A 23,093-nucleotide genomic window follows, 5' to 3' on the forward strand; every position below is an offset into this window, starting at 1 on the left:
TTTTACATTCATGTCACCTTGATAGAAAATTTAAGAAAATATAACAAACCAACACGTATCAAAAGTGAAGTATAGGGGTGAACGAACAATCAGCTTGCCTGAACGCTCCGGCGCGGCGCCGCGTAGACAAATCCTATGTTTTCTAAGTTCAAGTGTTTTTCCAACAAAACGCCCCTACCTTTATAATTATATGAATATCTTCTTAGTTAACAACCTTCGGTCATAATTATCAGCAAACGCAAATACTTGAATAAGTACAAAGTTCTTTTTTTCAGTTATTCATGTATTAAAGATCAAGTATTTTATTTGATTAGTTTCTTCGCACGACCCGAAGGGCGATACCATTCTTTGGAGTCACAAGCCCATTACTTCCAGTCTTGGGTGGTATCTGAAAAAAGAATAAGAATAAAAGTTACTTCAGTTTAGTAACGTTTCTCAAGCTTCAACGCTTCGAATAAAATAATGTAACATTTGAATGCTTTGATTATATTTTCCCTTCAGGGGCGGTGTTTAACATAAAGAATAACAGATTGGAAGTGTATGTGTAATAGTATAATACCAGGATGCAGTGTGTATAGGATATACCACCCACAAAAAAGTATATATATGCCTTATTTTTATTCTTACTTGAAAATGCAAAATAGTTACTTGTCGGGCTACTTTGCTGTTGACTGGCGGTCTGTTGGGTATGGATCTGTAGGTCCATGGTTGGGGTATGTGACATTTAGATTTCAGAAAAGAGATCGGTTCCAGTTATTGCAAAGAAATAAAACTGCTATCGGCTCGTATGGAAAACTCATTTGAATGTATTCAAAGGTTGAAATAAGATGCCACGTACCTCAGTTTGAGGGCAGGTCTCTAAGCGGAATTCCCTCAAAACTCTAACAAGGGCAATCTTGGTTTCCATGACAGCGAATCTCATACCAATACACATTCTTGGTCCACTCCCAAAGGGAATCCAAGAATAGGGGTGCATAGTTTCGAGATTCTCCTTGGTAAACCTGCAGAAGTTTTCACAAGAAATCACTATTCTTAGTCTTCATTAAGTCACATTGATAGCATTTTAATGATGCTGCTACATGTATCTTCCAATTATACTTGAAATGTAGTATAAGCAATAAGAAAATAACGCCCTCCAAATGTATGGAATAAGAAATAATGGGAAGAAAATCGTGCTGTATAACTTGAATACCGATTTCAAGACAAACTCTAATACCGTTTTCATACTGAAGGCGAAGTGGAGTTACTCCGGAATAACTCCGGATTGAGTTTATACGCTTGTACTGCGGACCGACTTTAAACCCACTTTCATGTTGGCAAGCACCGCAGCGGTGTATCCGCAGTCGTTGCCATGGTTTCCAAGCGAGTTCGCGCCATACGTGTGGCGAGATCACAGCGATAAGCGCATACCGCATTTCCAGTGCGGAGTAACTCCGTTTGTAACCATGGTAACCCTCTTCTCGAAGTGGGTTGAGTACTCCGCTTTGAATCCGGATCGAACTAATTTCAGAATTTCATATTGCCCTCCAAAGTGGAGTAACTCCTCCTGGACTCCGGACTAACTCCACTTCGGCTCTCACTATGAAAGGGGTATCTTACCCCTTTCATAAACTACTCCGCATAAACAATTATAATTTTCTCTAAAGAAATAACGATGGGTGAAGCACATTTTAGAGAAAAACCCTTCATCATCATAGCTGTGTTTCTGTGAGACATGCTTATCACACTGCATTTCCTTAGTCTACTATCCTTAACCCCGGACTATCCTGAACCCCATATACTATCTTTTTTGGTTTCACATTGTCTTTCTTATTCCCATACTATTTGCTTCTGCAGGGACAAACGCCGTACAATTGTTCAAAAAGTACAATTGCATGCTTTTGCAATGCGATGCATCACAAGAAAAAAATATATAGTTACTTTACCCATTTTACCTTTCAGGAATAAATTTCTCTGGCTCAGGCCAAATCTCCGGGTCACGTTGTATGGTATAGATGGGGATGTCGACTTGCATTCCTTTGGGTATAGTAAAGCCATTCACATCATACTCTTTGGTGCAGACCCGGCTGGTACTAAACAGTGGGAAGAGAAACACATTTGGGGAAAAGGGTCAATTTCGACTAACTCAGAAATAACCAAATAAAAAAAAATGAAAAATTGACAAAGCGATAAAGTTAAGTTATGTTTAGTTTACTCAGATCAGTAAATATGTGATTATTTATCATTTTCGGTATAATCGTGTCAGTTATCATCAATATCGTAATGAAGTAGAAATTTGTAGGGGGCCAGACATTGTGTATATGGCAAAATTTATAAAAAGCGAGTGAAAAAATGACAATTTTCATTACTAAAATCGATTAATAATCATAAATTGATTTTGTACAGGATATAGTAACATATTTTTCAATTTTTCCTTTCATTTTCTTAAAATCATTATTTGTATTTCCCCCCTTGTCATAGAAATTCAGGGGTCCATCCCCCCATGATGCTGAGAAATGCAGATGCACAACATTCATTTCCCTGTCAAAACCAATTTTGGGGCAAGGCAGTGACACAATAGCCAAAAAATTTGAGGGGGCGTATCGCGTAAAAGAAATATAAATTTTTATTTCAAAAATCCAAGTTTGTGATAGATTTTGAGGTTATATTCGGAAAATGAAATCATATTCCACCCTTTTCTAGTTCCTAATCTGTTTTTTCCCTCTCAACCATCTGTACGCCCTTGGGGCAAGCTATGAAAAATTCAGTATGGGTGTGGTTTATATTGTAATTTCTAAGTGGGGTCTATACACCTAACAAAAGAGAAAACAATATATGAACTGTCGTAGCAACGAACACGTTGTATGTGATTAAAAAAAATGTTTTATATTTGTTGTAAGGCTGCGTATTGCTGTTTCCGGTCTCTCGGCTTATGCAGCAATGCGCAAAGGTGTGAGCCAGGCTTTATTCCATGAATATTTCAGTGAACAACCTTATTATCTTGACATGAAATGTATACATTCCTTTGTTAAATTACAATCAACACATAGACAGGGTTCTCACAGAAGTTTGATAACGGAATTCCATGACTTTTCCATGACTAAATTGCTGCTTTCCATGACTTCCCGTGACGTCCCGGGAGTTATGTTGAAATTGGGATGTCACAAAACTGGGGAAAATGGAAATCATGAACACCAATTATTATAGCAGAGTATGATCACAAAGTACGAGAGTTGCGAGACTCGACAAACAGGAATCCTACCATTGCCAAGAGGTGAATGCAACCCATGACTTTTCAAAAAATTTCCAATTCCCTGACTTTTTCCTGACTTTCCATGATCACAAATTTTCCAGGATTTTCCATGACTGTGGGAACCCTGATAGAGATATACATAGAATGAGTCCTAAATGAAAATGAAGGAATAATTTACAGTGGAGCAATCGGGTAGAGGCGAAGAGTCTCACGAATCACGTGATCAAGATACGTCATCTTGGCGATGGTGGTATAATTGACACTTCCTGATGTCGGTGTCATCTCGTCTATTTCTTTGATCAGTTTGTCCTGGCTCTCTGGATTCCTAGCTAAAAAGTAGGAAGAGAAGCCACAGAGGGAGCTTGTGTTTTCGTAGCCACCAAATAAAAAGAACATTGCCTGAAAATGATAGTAATGCAGAAGACGTGATGTTTATCATTCAGAGGAAGGTTTCGAAGGGATTTGTCGGTAAAATACTTATAAATTGTACATCTGCGACAGGAAATATAGATTATACTGCTAACTATAAAGTTGTACTTACAAATGCCTCTTAAATGGTGATGTTCATTCCTAAATTGAAACCCATCATCATATTCATAAATTATATTACATTGAAACAAAATCAGACTGTGATCAACTTGTTTTACCAGAGTGAATATAGCGCACCCTGTTTATAATTCTACAATGTACCTGTGCTGTGAATTCGTCATCATCGATGGGTTTCGACAACTTAGCATCACGAGGTACGGAGTCTTTGTCATTCTCGTGATGAACCTTGAGGTCATCATCGATATCTTCTTTCTGATTGGTTCCATCTTCATGTTTTTCTCGAGTAGCATCCACCATCAGCTGGAGAAAATCCACCCTCTTGTGACAAAAAAAAATCCTTTTGAAAATTTTAAATGCTTATAGGCGAATATTGGATGTATGAGAATTTTCCCCCTTTCCAACGTCAGAGAATATTGAGAGTTATGTCATATTGAGTAGGATTCAGGATTTCTTTAGAAAATGTGAAGAAATGTGTTCAACCAATATTGGACATTTCTTTCGGGCATTTTCATGTATCCATTATGTTGAAAATTTTGCCCATTCTAAAGTAATTGCTCCTTATTTTGTTTATCCTAAATGGACAATATGCTTCCTGCATCGGGTAAAATACTGCCCCAAATTGGTTGGACACATAATTTCCGTCGTGCTGGTTAAAATTTTGCCCAATATTTTTTACAGGATATATATATACATGTATATATATATATACATGTACATATATGTATTTCAAATAGCTCTACAGAAATGAAGCAAGGGTGCTCTTTGCGGAATGACACTATTCAAGTTACGTACGATTTTTTTTTTGCCTGGGACCAACCTTTAACATCACCATCTCGGGGTTCAGCCCGCGGAACTCTGAAGCGGTTTATAATTTATTTGTGTCTGCATCCAATCATGTATAAAATCAAACTTTGATACAACCTTTGATAAACTTCTTACTTTATTTTCTTTGTTCGCTGTACCTCTTCTAATCGCCATCGCCTGGGTAGCAATATTTCCAAAGAATCTCAATGAATCACCTTTCAAAATTCCGATGTTGAAATATCTGAATATGCCAGCCAGCCAAGGGAAAATAGCTGCATTTAATAAAAGAATGTGACGTTTTAATTGGATTTATAATAAAACAATGAAATTACTTGAATTAAAAAAATGTGTTTTCAAGAATCTAACCATTTGGGAACATATACGTTTCATGAGCAATAACACCACCTGCAATAATATAGTCAGTGAATCAATACACTGTAACATATGAAATGCTAATTTAACACTTACAGTGCTTGTATAGTGACTGCACTACGCGTGCTGATTTTCTAGTTCAAATTTAAACCAGAAAATCAGCACTCGTAGTGCAGTCACTATACAAGCACTGTAAGTGTTAAATTAGCATTTCATATGTTACACACCAATGATTGCAATATAGTCGTACCTTAACAACAACGAGTCCAATCCGATTGAGGGTATAGGCCATGCCACTGAAGATATCGTAATAGTGAACGAGGTAGTTTCGCCCGTTTGAAAATAGCATCTTAAAGTGGTTTTAATAGGAAAATTTAAAAAAAATGTAGTGGAAGAGTAGAAATAGAAGTAGTAAGATCGAGATGTAGTAGTGATGGTTTTGTAGAATGCATATGAGATGGTTTAAAACAGCCCATGGGTTATAGAGCTTCATCTAAAATCCGCGCTCTGATTATGTGAACATAAAACCCAACTGTGTGCATTATATCAAAGAGAACCCAAATTCCATGATTTGTTTGCACTGCAGCGAACACCATCAAGGACTACGCAATTTTATTGTATACTTTCCCTCGAACGAGATTTGAGAAAGAACTCGCTCATTGGTAGCTCAGTGGTAGAGTTCCCGCGTCATTGACGTGAGGTCGTGGGTTCGATCCCCGGCCGAATCGTACCAAAGACTTTAGATTTGTGACCTTCTGCCTTCTTGTCAAAGGCTCGACGTTTGAGAACGGAGTAGAGTAGTAATAACATATTATGTTATGCAGGGCCCGGTGGAAGAACAGCTTACAGCTGAGAGTGGCTACCCTGGGTAAATAAGTGTTATTATTATTATTATTCGATATGAAGGCATGTCTTTATACCTTGGTCACATTTGCTCTACGGCGGCCGTACGGTGAGTAAGAAACAGCCGTCTTATTCAATATTATTCAAACCACCTATATTTAGCTGGTACAAAAATGTTAAAACGGCTGTTTTCGACTCGCCGTACGGCTGTCGTAGAACAAATGTGACCATGGTATAACTAATACCTTGGTCACATTTGATCTACGGCTGCCGTACGGCGAGTCGATAACAGCCGTTTTATTCATTTTTATTCAAACCACCTATATGTAGCTGGTACAAAAATGTTAATACGGCTGTTTTCGACTCGCCGTACGGCCGCCGTAGAACAAATGTGACCATGGTATAAGAATAAGACCCCCAAAGTCATACTTGTATAAGTTAACTTTTACCTCCTTATCGTCATCGACTTACCTGCAATCGCAATCAGTGGACTGAAGATAAACCCACTCTGAATGACTTGCTTTGCATGATCAACAAATGGGTGCCCAGGGTTGTTCTGTGAATCGACGTCAAGACCAAATGCACATTCCGATATCGAATCCATGACGAAGGATCCATAAAGTCTGTACAAATTATAAGAAGTTTGATTTCGAACGAATGAATGCGAAAGGACACTTCCCTCTGTTCCTTTCTCGTTATTTCCCTCTCTCTTTCCTCCTTACTTTTTACCTTTATCGCAATTACTGTGAGAATGCTGTAGCAGCAGTCCAGCTCTTTTTTCTATTATTCTAATCTCCAATTTCTCTCATCTTTTGGCATTTATAGGTCTATATATTTACACTGTAAAAAATGAAGTGCTAATGTAGCATTTACAGTGCTTATATAGTGACTGCACGACGAGTGCTGATTTTCTAGTTCAAATCTAAACTAAATTTAGAAAAACAGTACTCGTAGTGCAGTCACTAGCACTACACAAGCACTGTAAGTGCTAAATTAGCGCTTCATTTTTACACTGTATATGTTTCTTTATTGTCACCTACAAATCATTCAAAATGATAAACAGAACAGAGGAAAACTCCTAAGTTACGTAATTCCTTGGCAATTTTTTTTCCTGAACAAGTTCTTGATTACACATGAACGCCTTATCGAGTATATAGTACCAAAGGTTGCCGTCACATCAGCAAACATACTATACCGTGTGAGTAAAAAAAATTGACATCTCACTCATCCCCAATTAAGGAAAAAAAATATTTCATGAACACACAATTGTTATATATGGTATGAAAGAGTATGTTCTCCCAAATAATTTGATACCATATTTATGTGATATGTGTTAACCCTTGGATAATTTATCCAGTGTGATGAAAATTTTGCCCATTCTTAACCAATTGCTTCCTATCTTTTAAACTTACTGGACAATAATGTTTCCCGCATTGGGTAAAATCCTGACCCAAGTTGGTAGGACACAAAGTTACCCTCGTGCTGTTAAATTTTACCCAATATTCTGTTTACAGTGTAGGAATATGATATCATTGACATCTACATTGAGCCATGCCTTACTTTGGCGCAAGTAAAAATTTACATCTCTGTAAAAGACACTTTATAATTATCTTGGCGCGAAGACATACCACATTAATATGGTATGAAATTATTTGGAAGAAGATATTTTTCCCAGCCATATATGATGATGAAGTATTCATGCAATATTTCCCGTAAATTAGAGACTCGTGAGGTGTCAATTGATTTTTTTTACTCATGCAGTAGAAATAATTTCTTATTTAGTTGTTTGTTCATTTAGTTATTTGTTTATTTATTCATTCATTTATCTATTCATCCATTCATTTATTAATCAAATTATTTATACATTCATTTGTTTAATTATATATTGTTTTATTTAATTTACGTATTACCTATAGATCATCAAAGGAAAAGGCTTTTAAAATGGTTTGAAAAAGTGACAATCACAACAATAAATATCAATATTAGACTTGAACATGAAATCACACTCAAAGATATTTTGATTAGGCAATGTTAGTTAGTGCAAATTCGGCATGAATGAAAAAAAATCTTACTGTTTGCATTCTACAAAACCACGCTTGGCTTGTTCTTTCCCAATGTTCTCTACAAGTCTATCAGCCTTTTCATTCACCAAAAGGGACATCTGGAAACAGAGAAATCGTTTTTCATTAACGAAATGTTCAGCATATTCAAACAAAAAGGCCTACGTAAATATCTCTTTCATAACAATTAAACCCATCATTTAATATAAGACAAATTGGACAAATATAATATTTGGAGAAGCTTTACCTATATACAGGCTTACATTTATTAAGGCCCTACGAATTGTTCAAACGCCCCTCAAATACATTAATCTCTTTATAAGATATTGATAATTTTTCTCAAAGGGTGCATGAAATCACTTAATGTCATTGTGCTTATGCAAATATTTCAGGACTAGACTCTTTACCCCCTCGCCCCAAGTAAGTTACGTAATTTAAGATTTTTGGCTAATTAAAATCCAAGAATCATTTTCGAAGTTCGTCTATCAAAATATTGCCGAAATAATAACCTATATTTTAAGAAGGTCTTTACCTATGTTTGATACCCAGGGATCAATTTGTATCGTACGAGAAAAAAAGCCAACGTACAGTGAGGGTTATCGGAACATTAAATGTCAAATTATTTGTCTTGCGACTCTATTTGAGCCCAACCACATAACTCTACACTTATCTTTGTTGATATATAAACCACGAAGAGTTGTAAATGTAAATTGGTCACTTAGGATTTCCTAGTTTCATTTCCTCCCAAGATCGGTCTAACTATAATATTTCATTGTTTGCACATTACCATTGAAAACATCATTTACAATTATGTCTGACTCTTCCCACTAACTTTTTTCTTCCAAACACGAGTTTGAAATCGTTGAATTTAAATGCCTTCCAAATAATGATATTAGATAAAATGACTAAATGAAAAAAAAGATTGATAAAATAGAAGAGAACAAATAAAATGAAAATGAATATGTCATAACAAAATGTATACATAGATGAGGAAAAGATAAGAACAAGTGTGTGTACATAGTTACCTTTTTCATTTTGTTAGCACTAAAACTCGGAGAGGTAACATTTCTGACTTTTTTCCATCTTGAATCTCTGAGGAAGAAGAGTGATTTATCCATTGGACGATTGACGAGAGGAAAATTCTGTGGATAGAATGTTCTAAAAACGTTTGTTAAATGTTATATTTTTTATATCTTTAATGAACAACAAGTGGTGATGGATAGACAGGAGTAGTCATGGTAGTGGTCAGGAGAAGGAAAGGGATAAAACACAGAAGAGGGCCAAGAAATTGAGAGACAGTGGCGTAACTAAGGGGGGGGGGCAATGGGGGGGCACGTGCCCCCCCCCCATCGGCTGGCCAAAAAAAAAAAGACAGGGGAAAAAGGAGAAAAAGAGGGAGAAAAGGGAGAGGCGTAGTAGAGAAGAAGAAACTAGTGTACATTCTATTGTATTATATTATATAATAATATATATTATATTACATAAATATTTTTCATAAATTTATGAAACATATTTTGCTGAGGTCCTATGACATTGCGTTCATCATTCCTGGTGCTTGCAATTTCTGTTTAATGGCATATATAATCCTTTTGTACTAAAACATCCCGTTTTCAATACACCATATACATGTATTTCCTCGCACTTCGAGTTATTGTTTTATGTAGTGACTTGCATCTCTTAAATAACTACCCTTTACTGGTCTGAATAGACTATCAGAAATTTTCAGCTCGCGCTCGCATCATTTAGTAAGTGAAAAACGTATTTACAAACAAGCTTGAGAATGCCCCTTTTCAGGTCTGATAATAAAGCACTTCAGCTCGCGCTTCGCGCTCGCAGTATGTGATTAGTGAGATACATATCATGCTCATGATTACAATGAGTACAAAAAGTGCTTCATGTGTTTAGGTGTAATTCTTACAAAATCAGCAAGCGCTTGACGCACGCATTAGATGACTGGTGTGATATGTATGCTCTTCATTAATTCCTAAAAACTATAGTCCTTTTGTCCCTTTTTGGGTTAATGTATACAAAAATTTCAGCTCGCGCTTCGCGTTCGCACTGTTTGTTTAGTGAGATAGGTACATATCATGATTACAAAAAATTGCTTATCTCCCTTTTTTAGGTCTGAATGTCAAAGATTTTCGGCTCGCGCCTCGTGCTCGCATTATTTAATCTGTGAGATACATATCTGTTTAATGACACAGTCCTTAAAATGCTATACTATTAGGCATGTTAGGTCAGTATACCTGGCAATTGAGCGCGCTTCACGCGCCCAGTAAGTGACTCAAAATTTTTGCTGGTCTCCCCCCCCCTCGTGCCGTGACTCACGGTACGCCACTGTGCAAAGAGGTAGGAATTTAATCAAAGAAAGCGAATGAGAGAAAGATAAATGCACTTTCATACATACACACAAACACCCATGGTCCCACACTCACCCATCCTCACCCACACTCACGCCCCGCACAGACTCTTCCATCAGCTTCGCTATGAAAAGGGAAATGATTTATAGCTGCACGATGCCGATGCAGTACTCACTGGTCTGTTATAGAAGTATTGGAAGTCCTTCACGAGAATGTTCTTGACAGCATCCAAATCACTAATGACCAAGATGGGTGTATTGAAGTTGTATACCCTGCAAGTTAACCGTACAAATCCAATTATAGAATATAGATTAATAGATGACATATTGATACTAGTTAACTGCATTTTTGTCACTTTTCATTTAATTGAAATGATATGCTTTGACAGTTTTTGTTTTGTTTGTTGGCTAGCTTCGTCATCTGATAGATCGATAAAAATAGTTTTGGATACTATTTACTCGTAGACTGGAAAATCGGCTGAATTTACGAAAAAAAAGGCCATACAGAAATTCCTTTGCAGACACAAAATAGGTTTGTAAGCAATGAAAATGAAATCAATACTACGTGTGGCAACGAAGGTATAAAAGCATGTTGAATAAAAACAACAAAATGCTTACCCAAAGAAATTTCTATAAGTCTTTGAATACTCCTCGTACTTCTCATGTTGTGACTGAAACAAGAAAATTTGTTCGACACCAACATTTTAAAAATCTGATCTGAGGTCAACTGCGCTGAAATGCATCAATAATTTTTCACACCTTAAACAATAGAATCGTTAACTAGGTTACTCAAATATATAGACCCCACTCCCACCCCACCAAGTTTTCGAGTATATGAACCACTGGGATCAAGCTGGTTCCCTTCTTTATGTTAATGAATGATAGTAATAATTAGAATTACATTGCGCCAAATCCACTCTGTAGATCGCTTAAGGCACTTTTTAAGAAATTATAGAGGAAATTAAGAAGAACTGAAGAGAAATGTCCTAAGGTATCGTTTGAAAGTTTCAGAGGTCAAGCAACGTTTTATGATTTCAGGGAGGCTATTCCATAACTTGGAGGATGAGTGAACAATGGTGTATGGCTTAGAGTGCATTAAATCTAAACATCTGAAAAGGGTCGATTATATGTGCAGATTGTGAATGCAACTTAATAAATTCTTATAAAATTTTGGATGCCTTAATAACTTTTCGCATTTTTGGAAGGTCACTTCTGAGTATCTTACCATTCTCCATTCATATGTATTACCAAAAACTGGGAGAGAGGGAGGTGACCGTATTCCATGCCTTCTCCAATAGCTGCGACGCCAGATATCATAGCTGTCGTATAGAGAAAGGGACAGAAAAAATAAATAATTAAGGAATAGTAAAACATTGAAATCGCACGTTGAACCCAGTTAGCATACTCTATGATGGAGAAGAACAGAATAATGCATAAAGCATTTCTATTTATTTGAAAGCAGGATAAAAGAGCATTGTAGATTAAATGCCTTGCTCACGGGCATAGGTGCCGCGGCCGGGGATCGAACCCCGGACTTTTACATGTATAGCCAGGCGCCTTAGACCACTCGGCCACGGCACCTCCACATATAGGCCTTAAGATCGATCATCGAGTTTTCATAGAAAGTCTGTTGTACCATGGATCCTATAAATATATATATATATATATATATATATATATATATATATATATATATATATATTGAGAACAAAAAATGCGTCTGAAATCTGAAAACTTACCATATATAAACCAAAACGAGACTTCCAAAAAGAACATAGGAAGAAGCAGGAAGAAACAACAAAGCCATGATCTGTCTTGAGAATAAACAGGAATGTTTCAAATGTTCTTTTGCAGAAAAAAGAAAATATTTTACGTTTTTAAAGACAGAGTATTAAACGAAAAATATCAATCGGCAATAGGTTTCCTCAACTGATATGTCATTGCAAGATGCTGCTAGAAAGCATTGTTGCTGTCTTGGCTGGGTTATTCCAGTATGATTGAAGTATAAACAAGTCACCGTTTTTGTAACAATAAAATTTGACCTCAGCATGAAGAATAAGATCCGAACAATAACATTGAGATAAAGAGGGCGTCAAACATTTTGTTGGCAAGGGATATCTATACGAAATTTTGAGTTCCATGTTTTTCTACTGAAAAAAGCTCATTAAACTCACCAAAAGTGTGCAAAGTGCAAGGTGAAATCCTTAAATTTCACTTTAAAAAAAGGAAAAAGAGCCTCAGAATAAGCTTGATCGTTTTAGTCTTTGATCGATTTTTTTATGCGTCTAGTCTTGCCCCCAAGAAAAAAAAACCGCTGCGTATGTCAATGATAAGTTAATGTGTATAGAATGTTTCTTGTATTTTTATTTCATCCTATACCAGTCGTTCAAATCATTGTACTTTGGGGTTTTCAGTAAAAATTGGTTACAAATAGATTAAACATGTTAAAGATTTTTAAAAAGCCTTTGTGCATCAGAATGTATACCCATGCATGACTACAGCATGATTTGTCAAGTCCATCATCTAATAACTAAACAAACTCATGATAGCTATGAACAAATATGATTGTCAAATATGAAAGATGTACTCGCATTGGGTCACACGTTTCAAGGTTGAAATGTGCGTCAATACAAGCATTGCGTGCAACTTTACCATGTTTATTGTTTGATATCATAAATCTAATTTAGCTGATATTATAAGGACCTACTCGAGCTCGTATTTTCGTTGACAAAACGATAGACAATAGAGTTAGAATGTTGGAAAATTGTATCTACCCGAAAAACTCGAACAAGGCACACGAAATAAAAAATTTGAAGAAAAAAACATCAACAGAAATGGCCTTATTTATCTGCGGACCCCCCTACCCCTTGGACTGCCTTCTTTTGATAGACGGACATGGTGGTCCATAGGCAGCGGAAGCGGGGGGACCCCCACCTATTTTTTATGGTAACCCTTTTTTTTTGCTTGTCAATTTGTTTCCCTGTGTCTCCCCTATAATTTGTGGGTGATAACCTTTTTTTTGGCTTGTCAAAAAATTGTGTGGTGGTCCCCCTAAACTTGTGGCTTCCGCCGCCAATGTGTTGGTCTAATGGTCGTTTTTTATTTGTGTTGTTATTGTGGTTGTTGATATGGTTGTCGTTGTATAGTTGTTGCTGTGATTTTGTTGTAGTTTATTATTATTATTATTATTATCATTATCATATATGTCAAATTCTTGTTCAAATGTAAGGTCGGCATCAAGAAAATTAAAATATATATCTCTTTCATTGTCAGAAAAGGTTTGCAAAATGGATTACAGATGAAAACAGAATATTATGATTTTCCTGGTGTTTCGAAAAATGGCGTATGCGACAACGATGCGAATGAGATTGCACATTGAGATTTGATGAATGATTGCGAAGCTTTGTATGACCATGGACCTAATAGGTCCATGGTATGACTGAGCCTTGACGTATGTACTTTAATAATGCTTTCATAACTATCCCCGATTCTGAAGGAAGTGATTAGGTTGGGCCCCCTCCCTCAATTTACACAAAAACACAAAGCGTGGAAATGTTTCTTGACAATTTTTCCATTATCCATTTCATCCTTTTTAAAACGTGTTCACAGATTTTGTCTGCAGTGGTCATTTCGACCAAAGCTAAAATTTTCAGTCTATTAGTGGGCCTTCTTGCTATTTTTAGGCATAAAATTACTATTTAGGCAGGGTTTTTTTTATCAGGAAGCATTTAGCTGGCATGACGTGAATAATTGAAGGATCGTGTCCGGAAGGTGGGGGGGGGGTTGAACATTGATTTATAGGCCTAACGTTTTCAGCCAGTGGCGTACCTGGCATATTTCGTCGGGGAGCATGGGGGGGGGGGCAAGCGACAAGAATGAGCAAGGGGGGGGGGTAGTAGGCATGGACGTATATAGGAACGATTTATTTTTCAGGGGGGGCTGATAATCATTGCCCAAATATCAACTTTACAGATTTTAATTTTCGAGCGAGTGAAGCGAGCGAACATTTTTTTCAATGATTATTTAGCCTTTTTACATGATGTGAAACGTGCAGAAATTATACATTTGGTCATAAAATTACCAATACACGAGGATATTTGGGCACCCCCATACACGTTTGGATGTGTAGGTCTGGCAGTGGCACTGAAGGTGGGAAAGGTTACCCAGGGGGTGCCCAATAAAACAGTTTGGATCTTGTTACTACTGATATTTGCTATCGGGCGATTGCACTTTATTGTCGAAATTGATTTTTTTTTTCTATATCATTCCAGAATGAAATGTATTAGATCGTGATCGATATACTTCTAATCAAGTGGTAATTGCAATGTTTATATTAAAACACTTCTTTTATTCTTCTTTAAAATTGTTTATTATGTTCCCAATTCTGCTCATTTAGATACGCTATAAAAGAGGTATTTGACATTGAAACCAGTTAAGAATAATAATATAAAAATAATGATTGCGATTGCACTTAATTATGAATAGGATGGGTAGCTTCCTTAATAAATTATGCGAGCGCGAAGTGCGAGCTAAAAATCTTGATATTCCTTACTGGACATTAGACATTCTAAGCACTTACAGGATGGGTTTCTTAACAGTCGTGCGGGCGCGAAGCGCTAGCTAAAACTTTTGATATTTCGACTTAAGAACTGGACATTCTAAGCACTTTTAGGAAACCATGAACAAATAGGTTTCTAACTGAATAATTAATCGATGCGAGCGCGAAGAGCGAGCTGAAAATGTGAGATATTCCCCATGAAAAGTGGACATTCTAAGGATTTTTTTAACTATGAAGAACACCGTAATTAAAAACAATTAATTGATGTGACTGTGAAGCGCGAGCTAAATTTTTTTTATATTTCGACCCAAAAACTTTACATTCTGAGCACTTCATTTGATTATGAACCGGATGAAATTTTATGCGAATGCGAAGCTCGAGCTGAAAATTTTGATATTCCGACCTAAGAACTTGATATTTTAAGCAATTTTTGTAACCGTGAACAAATTGGTTTCTAATGATATATTTTCAACCTGAAAACTAGCCACTTACAGTTAGGTAGCCAACTAAAAATTTGATGCGAGCGCTACGCGCGAAATTTTTATTGTTATAACTCCTATGTTACCTAAAAGTTGTTCTCTAACCTTTTCCTGTCCCTGGTCAGCCCAGTCCGTCCTCACTATCGGTACAGAGAGCTCTAAATGTCGCATTGCGTAAAAAAAATCACAATTTACCGATAAAATTGTACAGTTTAATTGACATTTACCGACTAAGATGGTGGAACAAAAAAAACCCGGATCAGTTGGAACAGCCCCGTGTGCCTGACAGTTAATGATATTTTTTTCCCGACAGTCTGCAGACCAGTTGTTTTCCCCCTTCTCTTTAACCCTTTCTTCTTTTTCCTCTTCCCCCTTTTTTCTCTCTTACTTTTTTCTTTCACTTTTCGCTTTTTTTTATTGTGATTCGTCAGGGGGGGAGTCTGCCCCCCTGCCACCCCCCCCCCTTAGGCACGCTAGTGTTTTCAGCCATAAAATCGGTTCCAGGCCGTTGTGATTTCAAAAGCCCCAGAACTTTCCGTTCCAAGACCTACCCGCAATTTTTTTTCCTGTATACTACCGTCCTAATATATAGGCCTAATAATAATATCATTATAGAAATAAAGGCCCTTAGACCCCCCCCCCTCTCGTTGAACCATAACGACCAATTAATTCATTTGACTCACTTGTCAACAATTTTCGGCAACAATGACGTCATTTCTCGCCCCAAAACCAAGCAAAATCATGAAACTTGAATAGTTCCTGAGTTCCTGAATCTACCATGCCTTTCGGATATAGCAGATCTGGGCCCCGTAACACAAAGATTAGCGTTTGATCGCTAATTTGGAATAACAATTCTGATTGGTTCCTAGTCAGTCTCCTGTGCAAAATACGCATGCAACGATGATCTTGATAGGACATTTCATTTAGCGATTAATCGCTAACCTTTGTGTTACGGAGCCCTGCTGTCTATCATGCAATGGTAAATAAGAATTCACCCTCGGATATGTATGGGTATAGAATGAGTATAGAATAGAGCGTTTGAAATTCGTTTGAACCACATCACTTAAAAAAATCATTAAAATCAAACTGTTTCTTTTCATCTCATTTTACCTTTTAAAGGAAATTGTTATTCATTGCAGGCTTTCGAGACATTTTATTTTCTTCCAAGGAACCTATGTAATATTCTATATAATTTTCAAAGAATGAAGTAAAAAATGGGCCATAATGAATGAAGGAATGAATAACTGAAATACGAATTCTGAGAGTTTCCAATTTTTGAAAAGTAAGGGAATCTTTACTTGTTCAATGAGGAAAGCAGTAAAAACTAGTTTTAACCAGAGTCAAAGATATTGATCGAATCGTTGTCACAATGGGTTCTCTTTCAATACGGCGAGCTGATTGATTGGTTTTCTTCAACGCCTTTACATTAGTCATCATTTTCTTGCTTGCTTTTCATGTTCGATAAAATAAAGTCTAACCTAAAACTTGAATAACATTAGAGACATACGCCTACATAATATATATGCGATATCATAATCGCATGATATAAAGCAAACTTTCAGATGAAGAGGGCGAAAGTCCAAGTTGTCCGAACTTCAGAAAAATAGACATTCGTGTGTCAAGGTATAGGAACTACTGTAAATATCAGTTTGTGAAGATTTGTTAAGTGTTGACATGCACCTCCATAGATAGTTCATATCTCTTAAATATAATTGACTTCTCATGACGAAGCACATTTTGAGTTCCCTGTCGAACAGGCATGATAGTGAGATTGTAATGACTTTTCTTTAGATATCATCATGGAGATGAATTTCCTTGGCTTTGATATTTCACTGACGTGGCTTCTTGTCAGTGCTTTAATCATTATCTACATTTGGTAAGTATCAGCATGGATATACCTGCTAATAATTCAGTGGAAATCGCATAAATATTACATTTTTACATAATACGTATGAAGGGGGGGCATGTCTGTGCACATAATAAATTAGATTAATGTTAATTATATTTTTCTTTAATTTCAACAAAATTTTTATTTGATAATGTTCCTTGTGTTCTTATAACTATGTATGTCAAAAAATCTCATAAATATTTGAAAGAAATATATGATTTTCTTGGGAAAAACCCCTTGGCCAGTCATTTTGAGGTTGAATGTGGAGCGTTGTGGCCCAGTGGATTAGTCTTTGGACTTTGAAACAGACACTGGCGTAAATCCCGGGGGTGGGGGATATATCCCCCACTTTTTGAGGAGGGGGTGGCCTGTACAAACATCCCCCCACTTTTTACGGAAGAAATAAATAAAAAATCACAAGAGATAATTGTTTTATTGGTGAAAATTCTTCCTAAAATACCGCTTAACAAATAAAACAATATTATTGAATCATAAAATGCAAATAAAGAGCCAGTTCACTATTTCCAAACAAAATACTTATGCATAACATTGAAACCCCCGTTTCTTCCAATTCATCAATGTTGGGGTTTTAGGGGAAGGGATTAAGATGGAATGTCAAATTATTTTTTAATGTAATCTCTAATAAAACCATTAAACCATCATGGGGTAAAAAAGATAATAATATCGGAGGGGTATTTGCCATATGGACATAAAGTGGCGTAACTACAGGGGGCATGGGGGGCACATGCCCCCCATCGGCTGACCCCCTAAAAACGGGGAAAGGGGAAAAGGAGAAATGAGGGAGAAAGGAAGAGAAACGTAGTTGGAAAGAAGAAAATATTATTCATTATAATGTTATAGTACAATTATGTTATGTTACATTACATAATAAACATTTTTATCATAACTTTATGAAAACATAATTTGCCTAGGGCCTATACGTCTTCATTGTTTCTGGTGCTCGCATTGTCTGTTTAACGAGATATGTAATCCTGTTGTACTAAAACATCCCGTTTTCAAGTCAATATAAACCAAATATATTTCCTAGCACTTGAGTTATCATTTTTTATGTAGTGACATATGCTTCTTTTACATGACTCAAAAAGTGATTGCCCCATGTTAAGGTCTTCGTATATAAACATTTCCTGTCCGTGATTACGTTCGCATTAGTGGATTGGTGAGATATGTCTGCTCTTCATGAATTCCTAAAATCAGTCCTTAAAATCTTCCTTCTTCTCGTCTGAATATCAAAAAATTTCAGCTCGCGCTTCGTGCTTGCATCATTTGGTTAATGAAATACGTATATGGTCCTAGTTAATTCCTACAAAGAAACCCTAGAATGCCCCACTTCAGGTCTGAATTATCTAAATTTTCAGCTCGCGCTTCGCGCTCGCAATATTTGATTAGTGAGATCCGTATGATAATCATGATTGCGATGGCCCGTATTCTGAGGTCAGGTTTAACTTAAACTCAGGTTTAAAGTTGTGGTTTAAGTATGGGAAGCCAAAAGTATCAACATTTTTATTAAGTTGTATGTTTCTTATGTTACTGTGCTCTTTCCTGATTCATCGATGGTGAAGACAATCATCATATTTATACTTCCTACACAATTATGAATGATTTGAGAGCCGTATGAGCTGAAGTCAGAAATCTCTACTGTTAGTAATTATGTAACAATTGGCTGTCCATACCTAAACCACAACTTTAAACCTGATTTTAAGTTAAACTCGGCTTCAGAATACGAGCCATAGACTACAAAAAGTGTTTCATGTGTTCAGATGTAATTCTAATAAAATCAGCAAGCGCTTGGCACTCGCATTAGATGGTAAAATATGCATACTCTTAATGGTTCCTAAAATATATTACTTAGAATCTCGCTGTTCGGGGTCAAAATAAACGAAAATTTCAACTCGCGCTTCGCGCTCGCATTGTTTAGCAAGACAGGTACCTATCACGATTACACAAATTTGATTATAATGTCCCTTTTTAGGTGTGAATATAAAAAAATCAGCTCGCGCTTCGCGCGCTCACTCAGTGATTCAAAAATTTTGCTGGTGCCCCAACAATGCCGTGACCCACGGTACGCCACTGTGGACATATCAATGACAATTCCTTGCATATCTAAAAACATGATTGCAAAAAAAATGCCAAATTATTTCAGTGATCCCCCCACCCATCAACACGGATTGACGCCAGTGGAAACAGAGGGTCGTGGGTTCGAATCCCAGCCATGGCATAATTTCTTTCAGCAAGAAATTTATCCACATTGTGCTGCACTCGACCCAGGTGAGGTGAATGGGTACCCGGTGGGAAGAAATTCCTCGAATGCTCGAGCGCCCGATCAAGGTAAAGCCGGGGTAATAATAGCAAGGCCCGCTGGGAGAACAGTTTTCGGAACTGAAGTGGATACCCTGGGTAAATATGCCGCTATTATTATTATTAAAACAATGGTAGCAATCCTTAATGGTATTTGTGACCGAGCCGTTAAGATGCATTAATCTTGATTCCTTGCTCTCATGACTGTGCGGTGATAGTGTTTAGTTATTTTTCACCTAAGTACACTGTAAAATTGAAGTGCTAATTTAGCACTTACAGTGCTTGTATAGTGACTGCACTACGAGTGCTGATTTTCTAGTATAAAAAAATAGAAAATCAGCGCTCTTAGTGCAGTCACTATACAAGCACTTCATTTTTTGCACTGTCCCCTCCCCGCATTCCGTGAACATGTCAGAACATAACAAACTTCCGCATATATTATTTCCGTTGTATCTTACGATTCATACCTGTATTTTGAAACTTCTTGTCACAATATTGCTACTTGAATTTGATTTGTTTTCTTACAGCAACGATCTTTGGATTCGTTCATACTGGAAGAGACATGGTATTAAGTCTCCCCCATCAATTCCAATCTTTGGTAACACGCTTCAATGGATAAAAGTGAGAATATGCTATGATCAGTCATCTTTGTAGCTTTAATAGTATTATGAATTTATAAAATAGTTCAGACAAAATGGATCCTTTTGACAGCTCAAATCAACAAACAAACACGAACAATCGTATTGTAATATCAACATATAATTTACCTGAAGAAAAACAAATAAAAAGACACGATTTGCTCAATAAAAAAGTATCATCGAAATGACAACACACCTTTCTTTAATGAAAGCTTTATGAGAGTGGTAGCCATCTAATATCATTCTTAGGTAATGCAGTTTACTACATTTTTTTAGTTTTTGGTTGAATTTAGTGGATTTTCTTGAGAATCGTTTAATGGGAAAATAAAAAAAAAATATATACTAAGGTTTATCATCATTCGAGTATACCACTTCGTCTTTATCACCATCTCTCTTCTTATCTCTCTCTCTCCCTCCCTCTTCCCTTCTCTCTTTCTCTCCACCGTATCTTTCTCGGCCCATTTCGACTTTATTTTATTAATACTACATACAGGGAATCCAAAAGGCCTTTCTCGAGTACAACCAGAAACTAGGGAACGTCTATGGGTATGCATGTAATCATTTTTTCTTGTTTTTTGTGATTTTGAATTTTGCGTAACAAATGTAAAATCATTATTAAAAGTATAGACAATCACGACACCATTCATACTTTCTTTAATGGTCAAATCTAATTGATGTGTTAAGGTTTGTTTGTTTTCCAATTTCAGTTACATTTTTGTCCAGGTTTTTTTTTAATCAATTTGTTTTCTATTCATATTTATTCCAGTTATCATCAGTGTATTTACTGCCACATATTGTTGCTTCTCACCTCCTCCTTCCGCACTCTCTTTCTTTCTTTTTCTCTATCTTGGTTATCAGTGTGTGCGATTTCCATCGACCTGCCCTCGCTATTAGTGATGTGGACATGCTGAAGGAAATCATGGTGAAAAGTTTCAGTAGCTTCGCAAATCGTTGGGTACGTATTGCTACGGTACGGAGTTGCATTTTAATTGCTTAAGCGCTGGGTCTCATATGGCTGTATACGCAGGCGCGTGCTGTCTAGTCTGCTGGGCAAACCCTTCACTCGAAATAGGGGTCTGAATGTGCAGCCTACTCATGCCTTGTGTACTGAAGGCTCTCTCGCTCAGCAAGTTTTGTATGTGCTAGTCTTTGCGTGGAGGCACACTTGTTGATCAAAGTTCCAATGAGGGTCTGTGCCTGCAGACTACGTGCTGTCTACTTGCAAATGCTTGGGCATAATTTGGGGATCCGTACATGGTGGGTACCGACACCGTACCGATTTGGAGAACGTAGCGAGCGGGCTATGGATTCATTCCCATTACGGATGACGCCACCTCTATGGATGACACAGGTTCCCTCTAGAGCCAACTTTCACCGCATTTGTACGCACTTACAACTTGCGTGTGACCACTGAGCAGCATGGTTAAAGGGGAATACAGTTTCTAAAAGATCTTTTCGATCGCACGGACATCGAAGTTGTAAGCACGTTGTAAAAGCCTGGTCATACTGCCCGAGCGTTGTTGGAGCGGTAGGGAGAGAGGGTCGAATTTCGCTCACAAAATTGGGAAAAAATCGAAAAAAAAAAATCGAAATCGAAAATGGTGAATGGTAGCGAGCGGTGATGATTTTTTTTTCTCTCCGTTCCACGACCGCTCCAACAATGCTCGGTCGGTGTGACCAGGCCTTAAGAACGTGAACTTTTCGGTTACGAATTTGTATCGTAAAATGTCGACGGGACCATATCACCCCGGGAGTATTAGGGTTTAAATGTAGTTTTAATCATTCATGCAGGTTGTTCCATTGATGAGTCAAGACTTGAGTGACGCCCTATTCTTGACCAAAGATGATCACTGGAAAGGAATCAGAAACGTTGTTACACCTACCTTCAGCGCAGCAAAGATGAAACAAGTAATTTTATTTCTCTTTTGTTTTTGTTGCTGTTGTTGTCCATGCCAACTTCCATTCTCTGACCGCTTTTATTTTCCTCTCTAAATGCCCTAAGTCTATTTTTTCCAAAGATATATCAAAACATTATAATATAAATCATTATATTCATGGATTCGATTTTAGTTTATTCAGTGTCAAAAACTGTAAAACAAATAATAATAATAAAAAACAGATGAAATGTGAAGGGGTCGCTATAATTGTAGCATATATAAGCTTTCTTGTAAAATTATGATCAGTACTTTACTCGCATGGATTCATGAGCCCTCTTTATTGAACACTTGACTAATTCTAGAAGGCACATTATTCAAATCGCCTCGATCATAAGAACTCCCGTTAAATTTCGAGAACTTTTTTAGGCTATAAAATACCCATGATTCACACTGCCCCGAAACATACCCTTAGGGATAAGTTCCTGAAGTTACGAGCATGCGCAGTATGGTCTGATAAGCAGGCAAGGCGCGAGATTCAAAATCAGCCACCTCGGCGCCCGCGTACGACACGCTGGGCTAAAAGATCCCGTTAATTGCCATGATTGCTAGTTGCCAAAATACATGCGACCTTGGAAAAATCCCCGCGAAACTTCTCGTAATGTCGCCAAATACCTTCTTTGGGGGAAATTACCAAAATACCTGGTATTTTCTGATCGGGGTAAAATTTCCCGATCAGAGAATCTGACGAACTTCGAGGCCGTCTGAAACCACCTATTTGGAGTAACCATAATTGGTACAGGATTTAAGTTCATCCCCTTTCGTGGCGAATACTATGTAATTGAATTTCAAGAAATGACTCATTTATCTTTCCTGACTTTCTCGCCTCACTCACTCGCAGTTATTTGAAAAAATATGATGTCCAATTTCCCCCTAGATTCTGGACCTTGTTCTTGATTATATCCTATATTTGTTATCTTAGATGTCACCACTAGTGAATGAATGTGCTAGCACACTAATGAAGCACTTAAAGAAAGGACAGGAACTTCATGGATTCATTGAATTTAAAGAGTAAGTAGTGACTTGTTTGAAAATGTCATAATTAATTCAGCATATTTGGA

The 23,093-nt window shown here is 37.0% G+C and overlaps 2 protein-coding genes across 2 annotated transcripts in view; one reads left to right on the forward strand and one right to left on the reverse strand.

Annotated features, from left to right (window-relative positions):
* Nucleotides 1-273: 273 nt before the first annotated feature.
* LOC121410959 (cytochrome P450 3A24-like) lies at nucleotides 274-12,208 on the reverse strand. The gene is made up of 13 exons (XM_041603368.1): nucleotides 11,959-12,208; nucleotides 11,445-11,538; nucleotides 10,838-10,890; nucleotides 10,396-10,492; nucleotides 8,886-9,002; nucleotides 7,873-7,961; nucleotides 6,272-6,423; nucleotides 4,721-4,857; nucleotides 3,923-4,099; nucleotides 3,411-3,631; nucleotides 1,935-2,072; nucleotides 839-1,001; nucleotides 274-388 (listed from the first exon to the last, which is right to left on the reverse strand). The coding sequence occupies exons 1-13, from the start codon at nucleotides 12,024-12,026 to the stop codon at nucleotides 311-313; spliced, it is 1,584 nt and encodes a 527-aa protein (XP_041459302.1). The 5' UTR covers nucleotides 12,027-12,208; the 3' UTR covers nucleotides 274-310.
* Nucleotides 12,209-16,740: 4,532 nt separating this feature from the next.
* Nucleotides 16,741-23,093, forward strand: part of LOC121410960 (cytochrome P450 3A14-like) — a 32,012-nt gene continuing 25,659 nt past the window's right edge. The window contains exons 1-6 of the mRNA XM_041603369.1: nucleotides 16,741-17,132; nucleotides 19,988-20,081; nucleotides 20,592-20,644; nucleotides 20,957-21,053; nucleotides 21,890-22,006; nucleotides 22,955-23,043. Of these exons, the coding sequence (XP_041459303.1) occupies nucleotides 17,056-17,132; nucleotides 19,988-20,081; nucleotides 20,592-20,644; nucleotides 20,957-21,053; nucleotides 21,890-22,006; nucleotides 22,955-23,043 (527 nt within the window). The 5' untranslated portion in view covers nucleotides 16,741-17,055. The remainder of the gene's footprint in view (nucleotides 17,133-19,987; nucleotides 20,082-20,591; nucleotides 20,645-20,956; nucleotides 21,054-21,889; nucleotides 22,007-22,954; nucleotides 23,044-23,093) is intronic.

This window comes from Lytechinus variegatus, chromosome 3, assembly GCF_018143015.1.
Source record: "Lytechinus variegatus isolate NC3 chromosome 3, Lvar_3.0, whole genome shotgun sequence".
NCBI lineage: Eukaryota > Metazoa > Echinodermata > Echinoidea > Temnopleuroida > Toxopneustidae > Lytechinus > Lytechinus variegatus.

What these genes read in the sequence shown, in the direction of transcription:
- LOC121410959 (XM_041603368.1), bottom strand. Translation starts at nt 12,026, where the DNA reads ATGGCTTTGTTGTTTCTTCCTGCTTCTTCCTATGTTCTTTTTGGAAGT. An exon ending in ACTTATAGAAATTTCTTTGG is followed by an intron (nt 10,493 to 10,837) that starts GTAAGCATTTTG and finishes GTTAACTTGCAG; the next exon opens with GGTATACAACTTCAATACAC. An exon ending in CTCTACCCGATTGCTCCACT is followed by an intron (nt 2,073 to 3,410) that starts GTAAATTATTCC and finishes CCCACTGTTTAG; the next exon opens with TACCAGCCGGGTCTGCACCA.